Source organism: Theropithecus gelada, chromosome 4 (genome assembly GCF_003255815.1).
Source record: "Theropithecus gelada isolate Dixy chromosome 4, Tgel_1.0, whole genome shotgun sequence".
Lineage (NCBI taxonomy): Eukaryota > Metazoa > Chordata > Mammalia > Primates > Cercopithecidae > Theropithecus > Theropithecus gelada.
The window spans coordinates 15,294,127-15,303,446 of NC_037671.1; the positions used below are offsets into that span (position 1 = coordinate 15,294,127).

Here is a 9,320-nt window from a genome sequence, read left to right on the forward strand (position 1 = left end):
ATATTCACTTAATCTTGTCCAAGAACACCTTTTTTGCCCTAAATGAAGACCCTCCCCCCCTACCAAAAAAAAAAAAAAAAAAGTCCCAGAAAAGCTGTCCCTGCTTGTGCGGGGAGTAAATGGAATATTCTGAGGTTCATTCCTCCTTCCTATGTTAGGCACCATTCCTTGACCCTTCTTGGCCCCCAAGCCAGGTTGCGTTTTCTTCTGCCATTTAGAAGGCTTTTCCTTTTTGTCCTAGTAAAACATCAGCCCCTGCAGCTCTTCATCTCCCCCTGGTGTTCTTCTCCCGCCATGTCTTAAGATTGGTGGCACCGACCAATCTTAAGATTTAAGTTCTGTATGAAAAACACCTTTGCTTTTCAATCAGTTTATCAGCCTCCTTCGCAGGGGAAGTGTGGACACACAAAAGAACTTATGGGGGCTTCTGATCAGTGATAGGGAAAAGGTTGGGTATGTGCCTAAACGAGCTCTGATTGTTTTTTAAGCTCCCTTTCTTGCCAGTCCCTCACGGATCTTTCTCCGATAGACGCAAAGAACTTTAGCAAAAAAGACCCGCAGGAAGGGGCTTGAAGAGAAAAGCACGTCGATCTGCCAAAATAGTTTGACCCCCCGTAGTGGGGGAGTGACGAGGGACAGCATTCCCTTGTTCGACTGAGACTAGAATCGGAGAGACATAAAAGGAAAATGAAGCGAACAACAATTAAAAAAAAATTCCCCGCACACAACAATACAATCTATTTAAACTGTGGCTCATACTTTTCATACCAATGGTATGACTTTTTTTCTGGAGTCCCCTCTTCTGATTCTTGAACTCCGGGGCTGGCAGCCTGCAAAGGGGAAGCAGACTCCAGCACTGCACGGGCAGGTTTAGCAAAGGTCTCTAATGGGTATTTTCTTTTTCTTAGCCCTGCCCCCGAATTGTCAGACGGCGGGCGTCTGCCTCTGAAGTTAGCAGTGATTTCCTTTCGGGCCTGGCCTTATCTCCGGCTGCACGTTGCCTGTTGGTGACTAATAACACAATAACATTGTCTGGGGCTGGAATAAAGTCGGAGCTGTTTACCCCCACTCTAATAGGGGTTCAATATAAAAAGGCGGCGGAGAGCTGTCCAAGTCAGACGCGCCTCTGCATCTGCGCCAGGCGAACGGGTCCTGCGCCTCCTGCAGTCCCTGCTCGCCACCGCCGCCGCGTGCCCCTGCAGACGCTCCGCTGCCTTCTCTCCTGGCAGGCACTGCCTTTTCTCCCCGTTAAAGGGCACTTGGGCTGAAGGATCGCTTAGAGATCTAAGGAACCCGCAGCGCTTTGAGGGAACTGAAGCTGTTTTTCTTCGTTTTCCTTTGGGTTCAGTTTGAACGGGAGGTTTTTTTATCCTTTTTTTTCAGAATGGATTATTTGCCCATGATTTTCTCTCTGCTGTTTGTGGCTTTCCAAGGAGCTCCAGAAACAGGTAGGCACGCTCGTTGACTTGTGAGTCTCGGAATTACAAGTTAATGTGTTCTTATTCACCTTCATGCCTTTCTTGCTTCTATTTTTCCCCATTCTTTTCATGACTGCAGCTTAGAGATCAAGTGTCTGAGAATTATTGCTGAAAGCTACTTAAGTCTTCTAGTGAAAAATGTAAAAATCCTCTATTGAATACAATTAGATACACTTGACTGTAACATGGCATTAAAATAATGTATTGTTTTATTATTATTATTATTCCATTATGTGTTTCCTTGGCTTTTAAAAAATAAGAAGAGTATGGACATACACAATTTAATCAAATGTATGTTTGTAATATATGTGTTTATACAGGTATACAGGACATATAAGAACTTAAATCTTATTTAAGCACTATTTTAATAGTGTGTTAATTTGTAAAATATTTAAGAATTCCAGTTTGAAGCCAAGGAATTTTATCCAAGTCGTTCAAGCAGTATGTGTGCAGTAAAATCACCTGCAGAACAAAAGTCTGTTGACTAACTACCGCCCCTCCCCACCCCCCCGCAGGCGGTTTCTGGGTGAAGCAGATGTTTTCTTTAAAATTTGTCATCATTGACTTTAGGTTTCTTTTGGCAGGTTTTTGGCACCCAGAACAGTGTGAGCTCTCTTTTCAGTTTTATTCACCTGTCCTGGGAGGCGAGCTAGGATACTTCTTGGCTGCTTAAGGATTTAAGCAGTGCATGTGCATCTGCCCCAGTCCCCCCGTTTTTAGGGTCAGTGCACTTTTTTTGTCTTTTCGTGACCCTGACTAAAGAGAAAGGATGTCAAGGGAATGAAAATCCTGGAATGTGTCTGATCATTTGAAATGTACAAAATTGGGCAGATAAGCTGCATGGCTAAATTGTCAGGAGGAAGAGGCAAGGCAGTAGTGGAGAAGTGGGAGGTAGCGGATCCCACACAAGCCTGATGCCCAGGGATTCAGAATTCAAAACCCACGAAACCTTCCTTCGGTCCCCTGACCTGCTTCTCAGCTCCATCTTAGGTCACTGGTTTCCATGGAGCTACCCTCCTGAATTGAATATTGTATAGTTAATTTATCTCTCCAATCATTTTCTCCACCTAATTTTGAAAGATATATATCATCTGGGGCACCCTGTGCCCTACACAGGATGTGAAGTGGGTGGGTACTCACTAAAAAGAGGGTCATCCTGAATGGGGAAGTAGCCCCAAATCTAGGAATAACAGTGTGATTTCTAGTCTTTAGTCATGTGCCAATGTTAAGCTTCAGCAGACTGTGCTGTCCAACCAAGTTCCTTGTAGAAGTCAACCAGATTTTCAACAGACAGCATTCCAAAGCATTTCCCTGAGCCTGCTTCAAGAGGGGTCGGGGAAATCCCTTTTCAGGTGTTTGTCTCCTCTGCATTTGTATAATCTCCCTGAAGGTGGATAAGCCAAGGGCATGAGGGGGAGGCAAAAGGTGAAGTCATGTTAAGGAGGGAAAAAATAAAGAGCCCTTTTTTCTGGGTTTCTTGCTGATGGCAGGCTGTGTGCTTCATCTGCTTTTATCTGCTCTGCTAGCTCTGACTCTCCTGTGATCCAGCATGTCTCTCAGCCTGTGAGGAGACATCCCGCACTGACCTGCTCTTTCTCTCCCCAGCGGTCTTAGGCGCTGAGCTCAGCACGGTGGGTGGGAACGGCGGGGAGAAACCCACTCCCAGCCCACCCTGGCGGCTCCGCCGGTCCAAGCGCTGCTCCTGCTCGTCCCTGATGGATAAAGAGTGTGTCTACTTCTGCCACCTGGACATCATTTGGGTCAACACTCCCGAGTAAGTCTCTAGAGGGCATCGTAACCCTAGTCATTCATTAGTGCTGGCTTCACCAGGAGCCTAGTTTTAGAGTCTCTTTTCTAGGGACTCTGAAGGTAGCCCTTCTAACAACATCCAAGCGCCTCAGCGGGGACAGTTTCCCTCTATTCCTGAAAATAACGACAGCTTGGTTCCTAGCAACCAAGGGGAGGGTCTTCTGAGGCCCCTTAGCTCAGGCTACTCGTGATGGGATAGACAGAAGGAGCTGACGACAAACAGGTGGCTGCTGCACATTTCAAATGAGGAACTTCAGTGAGAGGGCCTCAGGGGGACACTCACGGTGGCATCTGATGGGGTTTCGGGAAAAATTGCCGAGTTCAGATGTGGGTTTGTGCGACCTGTGCTTCTCGTGGGAGAGTAAAGACTGAGAGGCAGAAGGGATTATACAGAGGGTTAGAATCTCGTAATTTTACTTATAGAAACACCTCGGCTCAAAGCGTTGAAGTCATTTGTGCAGGAGTGAGTTTGTAGCAGAGCTAGAACTGGAGCCTGGATTTCCTTTGCTGCTATGTTTTCCCTTTAGAAATGCCCAGTTCAGAACCTTAATGGAAATACTATCCATAGGCTTCTCTTTCACCTACAGAGAAGAAAAGCAGTTTTTCCCCTTCTGCCCGGGACACTAGTTCATCGTCTATCAGAAGCAGTCATAAACAAGCACACATTTACTGTGCGTACAATGTCCCGTTATGGCAAAGGAGGACAAAACTCCAAACAATATCAAACCAAGCCAAACACCACAAGGAGCCTAATAATTACTAAGGTGATACTTCCAAAGGGAGGACTTTATTTCTTAGATGAGAATGAAAATAGACACATTGGAAATTATTGGAGAACCCTCTGGCAATGAGTGCTTCCACAACCATATGATATCACTGACTGGCAGGAGAAATGTGTGTACATGTGCCTCCTCCTCCCCCAACCACCGGGGGTGGTGCGGGGGACGGTGGCACTTTTAGCAGTATCCTACATGGTTGGAATTGAAAATACGTTTTAAAAATCCTGTGACTCATGGTTTTGCATTGAAACCTCTTCCCACTGCATACCCACAAATAGTTGTTAAACCATGAGAAAAGGAAGAAAATATAAAGCAGATGCCAAGCAGAGATGTCTTAATTGTTGACAAAAAAGCAATGTTGCTTGTGTCAAGAAGAAACTGAACTTTGTGAAGAGTTGAAATGGAATTCCACTGAATTAGAAAAACTTGTTTTCTCCTGCCTGGATACATAACAGTCAGGGCCATTGATGCACAGGTGTTCCTGGCTGTTGTTACACTTTACCCTCTGAAATGATGCTCCCAAGTGCTATGTGATGAGCTCCTTGCCTGCCCAGTGGAATGGGTGCGCCCATACGTCATTTTAAAGACTATTAATTATGCTAATATAGTTTCTTTCTCTCTTTGGATAATAGGCACGTTGTTCCATATGGACTGGGAAGCCCTAGGTCCAAACGAGCCTTGGAGAATTTACTTCCCACAAGGGCAACAGACCGTGAGAATAGATGCCAATGTGCTAGCCAGAAAGACAAGAAGTGCTGGAATTTTTGCCAAGCAGGAAAAGAACTCAGGTGAGCAGAAACACCTTTGCTTTTTCAATCAGTTTAACAGCCTCCTGACCTCCTTCCTGTCATGGTGCTGCCTTCCTGTTTTAGAGAGAGTTACAGAGACATTGAAAGTCAGGGTAAAGCCGAAGATAAGATTGCTGAAATGTTTTTCCTTGTGTATTTTAACAGGGCCAAAGACACTATGGAGAAAGGTTGGAATAACCATAAGAAAGGAAAAGACTGTCCCAAGCTTGGGAAAAAGTGTATTTATCAGCAGTTAGTGAGAGGAAGAAAAATCGGAAGTTCAGAACACCTAAGGCAAACCAGGTAAGAGGGAAGGAAGAAAAATTAGGTAAGAGGTTCGGTTCACAAGAGCAACTAGCCCTGGTCAGTGGTGCCAGTGGCCTGTTCTGTTCCTTCAGCCCTTCTTACCTGGGCAGGGGAAAGACTTAGAAAACAGTAACAGAGGAGATCTATGCATCCTATAGATTAAAAAGAGCAAAAGAATCCCTCTTAAATATTTCCATGAAGCTCTGGAATGCAAACTGATGTCTTCTGTACTTTTAGCATGTACCATTTCATCTACAGGTAGATTTCCCAACCAAAATATATCCAGAGATACCTTTGTCATTTGGTTATATATAGCCTTTACCTCTCTGAGTCAATGCATTTGCCACTTTCCCTGAGAAATCAAAAATCATTTTGGGGAGAGGACATTTAGAAAAAGAATCAAAATGTCATGGATAATCAAATTCTTCAACAAGTAGCAGTTATTCAGATGGTCAAAGGAAAAATAAAGTCATTAGGTAGGGTTGGTAGAATTTAGAACATGCTGTTTTTCGGGTTTATGATCTTTTTTTTTTTTTTTTTAATAGGGAAATGTATTTGGTGCAGAGCCAATGTCATTCCAAAAAGCTCTCTCTTTTCCTGGTCAGTCATGTGCTGGGACGGAGAAGGGATCTGGATTTGGCAATATCATAGAGTTGCTCTGAGCTGCTCTTTGGTGATAATGCTTCCAAATCCCAAACTTTTTGGAATTCACAAGCTCGAAGGAGGAAACCCACTCTCTGATCTATCACATGTTCTGCTTTTCTCTGTCATGGTCTATGGAAACTTTTCTAGAAATCCAGTGGCAAGAAGTCCTGTGATTAAAGTGTTCTGAGCTCAGGGCAGGCAGTCATGAACTACTTCTGAGTTGTTTATTACTGATTTGTGGGGCAGCCTCAGCTATCGGTTTCTTCATACCTGCCATGAGAGTTTCCATGCTTATGCTTGAAGGCCAGTAATGCTCCCCACGAGATCAGTTTCTGAACGAACCTGGAATTTTGTATGAGTTTTTATTATACCAACTATTAAATCAACATTACAGTTCTTCCCTCTGTACTTCTCCTGTAAAAAGAAAACATTAGGCCTGCAAATATATGTATACATATGTTTAAAAATAATTGCCATAAAGTATTTGCTCTGGGCCTACTGTATGCCTCTTTTCTTTTTCTTTCTTTTCAACTAAATCACTGTCAATTTATTAAGATGGCCATAACTATTCAAAACCTAGCTGAGTTCCTCAAGGCAGGGTTGCATTGTGGTAAAGGTTGGGTTGGGGCTACAGAAGAAACCAGAACACCTCTAGTTTATTTAAAACTTGTATTTACTGCCCAATTCCCCTTAGACTTGACCATATGACCCCTCTCTCCCATTCTAAGCATAGGGGCCAGCTTTATTTTTACAATGGTAATAGATATCACTTGAGGTTTTATCAAAGAGTTGCGGTGGGTGGTGTAAGTTCACAGCCAGATTCAGATTTTGTTTGTGCCAGATTCTGATTTTAGATGTTTCTCTTGCCAAAGGGTGATTTTTTAAAGATAACATTTGTTTTCTCTTATCTTGCTTTATTAGGACGGAGACCATGAGAAACAGTGTCAAATCATCTTTTCATGATCCCAGGCTGAAAGCCAAGCCCTCCAGAGAGCATTATGTGACCCACAACCGAGCACATTGGTGACAGACCTTCGGGGCCTGTCTGAAGCCATAGCCTCCACGGAGAGCCCTGTGGCCGACTCTGCACTCTCCACCCTGGCTGGGATCAGAGCAGGAGCATCCTCTCTGCTTGTTCCTGACTGGCAAAGGACCAGCGTCCTCGTTCAAAACATTCCAAGAGAGGTTAAGGAGTTCCCCCAAACTGTCTTCATTTGCTTGCATCGGTGGTAACTGCTTTGGTCTCTTCTTTCATCTGGGGATGACAATGGACCTCTCAGAAAGCAGAAATGCACAGTGACATTCGAATTCGGGTGGCATCCTCCAGAAAGAGGAAGGAGATTCCACACCAGGGTGGAGTTTCTGACGAAGGTCCTAAGGGAGTGTTTGTGTCTGACTCAGGCGCCTGGCACATTTCAGGGAGAAACTCCAAAGTCCACGCAAAGATTTTCTAAGGAATGCACAAATTGAAAACATACTCAAAAGACAAACATGCAAGTAAAAAGAAAAAAAAAAAAGACTTTTGTTTAAATTTGTAAAATGCAAAACTGAATGAAACTGTTACTGACGTAAATCAGGATATGTTTCATGAATATGAGTCTACCTCACCTATATTGCACTCTGGCAGAAGTATTCCCACATTTAATTATTGCCTCCCCAAACTCTTCCCACCCCTGCTGCCCCTTCCTCCATCCCCCATACTAAATCCTAGCCTCGTAGAAGTCTGGTCTAATGTGTCAGCAGTAGATATAATATTTTCATGGTAATCTACTAGCTCTGATCCATAAGAAAAAAAAAGATCATTAAATCAGGAGATTCCCTGTCCTTGATTTTTGGAGACACAATGGCATAGGGTGGTTTATGAAATATATTGAAAAGTAAGTGTTTGTTATGCTTTAAAGCAGTAAAATTATTTTCCTTTATATAACCGGCTAATGAAAGAGGTTGGATTGAATTTTGACGTACTTATTTTTTTATAGATATTTATATTCAAACAATTTATTCCTTATATTTACCATGTTAAATATCTGTTTGGGCAGGCCATATTGGTCTATGTATTTTTAAAATATGTATTTCTAAATGAAATTGAGAACATGCTTTGTTTTGCCTGTCAAGGTAATGACTTTAGAAAATAAATATTTTTTTTCCTTACTGTACTGATTTTGAATCATTACTGAAATTTCTAAGGAGTGGGCCAAAGTGATTAAGAATTATAAAGGCAAATAGTTAAAGATGGTTTTGTAGAAAAGTGACAATTAAAAGGATATTACAGTCTAAGCTAATTATATAAAGAATTTTACCTATCTCTTAAATGTTGATTTTACATTGCATTGAGGTAAAAACACAAAACAAAAAAGCAGCTTTAATACCTCTGTCTTCTCTTGGGTAGCAGGCTCCTGCTTCCCCTTCACCTGAAAACTCTCCAGGGACTTCATCCATTAACTTGGCTCAGGCTATTAGGCAGGATTCAACAGTTTAAGCCGATGGTGTGGTGAGAGATGCTTTCTCCGTATTAATGGACTGAAGGAAGTAATGGCAAGACAACCCCCTAAAACATACCTAATTATACAATGTTACACACCAGAGTTGCGTTTAGAAAATGGCCTGCTCAGAGCAAGTAGAGGTTTCCAATGGCTTTTTATTTTCTCACATTAAGGAGTTTGTTTTTTAAGGAACATTGAGTACCATTGCTTCTTCGTGATAGCCTAGGACTGGCCATATGCCCATGGAGGTAGAGACACCAGGTACTGATTCTAGGTCATCTGCCACAAAGCACCACTTCCTCTCCACTTTGCCTTGGCTGGCCTTGTCTAATCACTGGAGAGCACAGTATTGCAACTGCAGTATTGCAACTGGTCACTACTAACTGAATTCTCTAAGAGCTTGATCAGCCCTCGAGAATCTTCATTACCCGTTTCTAATAGTGTCTGAAGGAATTCTTGGCATTTAACAAATATTAGCTTGTAGTGATCACTGTTGTCCTAACAGTGACACATCAGAAGGATTTCAAATAACAATCTTCAGGCATGCGTGATCAATGTCCTGGGCAAAGTCTCCGTCCTCATTGATCCTCATTTTTCTCTTTAAGGCACAGTCCAATGTCTTTGGGGAATTGTTTATAAAGTTTACTTTATCGAGTAAACTGTTTCTCAGTGTGTGACTTCCAAGAAAATTGTGAAGGTTTGCCGACATTGACAAGGTGCTTGGTCTGAACTTGGCCAGTATTTAATCTTGAGCAAATGATTCAATTTCCTTGTATCGTGAGTTTTCTCATCTGTTAAACTAAGGGAGTTGGGGGAGTTTATTTCATACCTCTGAGAAAGAGTTTGAGATTGCATAAAGAAGTTGAAGTGGCATGAAAAAAAATTGAAGATCTGAGCTTAGAAGGCATGGATCTAATACATTTTAAGAGGACGTCAGAATGAGACAAGCCACTGAACAAAACAGTCCAAAGGACAACATAGTAAGTCAGAGTGATAAGAGTTTTGGTTGGGTGGTTCATCAGTCAAACCCTT

At 42.6% G+C, this 9,320-nt stretch overlaps 1 protein-coding gene across 1 annotated transcript; it reads left to right on the forward strand.

Moving 5' to 3' along the window:
- Nucleotides 1-840: 840 nt before the first annotated feature.
- Nucleotides 841-7,961, forward strand: EDN1 (endothelin 1). The gene is made up of 5 exons (XM_025384450.1): nucleotides 841-1,448; nucleotides 3,084-3,252; nucleotides 4,699-4,854; nucleotides 5,020-5,157; nucleotides 6,727-7,961. The coding sequence occupies exons 1-5, from the start codon at nucleotides 1,385-1,387 to the stop codon at nucleotides 6,830-6,832; spliced, it is 633 nt and encodes a 210-aa protein (XP_025240235.1). The 5' UTR covers nucleotides 841-1,384; the 3' UTR covers nucleotides 6,833-7,961.
- Nucleotides 7,962-9,320: the final 1,359 nt, after the last annotated feature.

What these genes read in the sequence shown, in the direction of transcription:
- EDN1 (XM_025384450.1), top strand. Translation starts at nt 1,385, where the DNA reads ATGGATTATTTGCCCATGATTTTCTCTCTGCTGTTTGTGGCTTTCCAA. An exon ending in ATTTGGGTCAACACTCCCGA is followed by an intron (nt 3,253 to 4,698) that starts GTAAGTCTCTAG and finishes TTTGGATAATAG; the next exon opens with GCACGTTGTTCCATATGGAC. An exon ending in CAAGCAGGAAAAGAACTCAG is followed by an intron (nt 4,855 to 5,019) that starts GTGAGCAGAAAC and finishes GTATTTTAACAG; the next exon opens with GGCCAAAGACACTATGGAGA.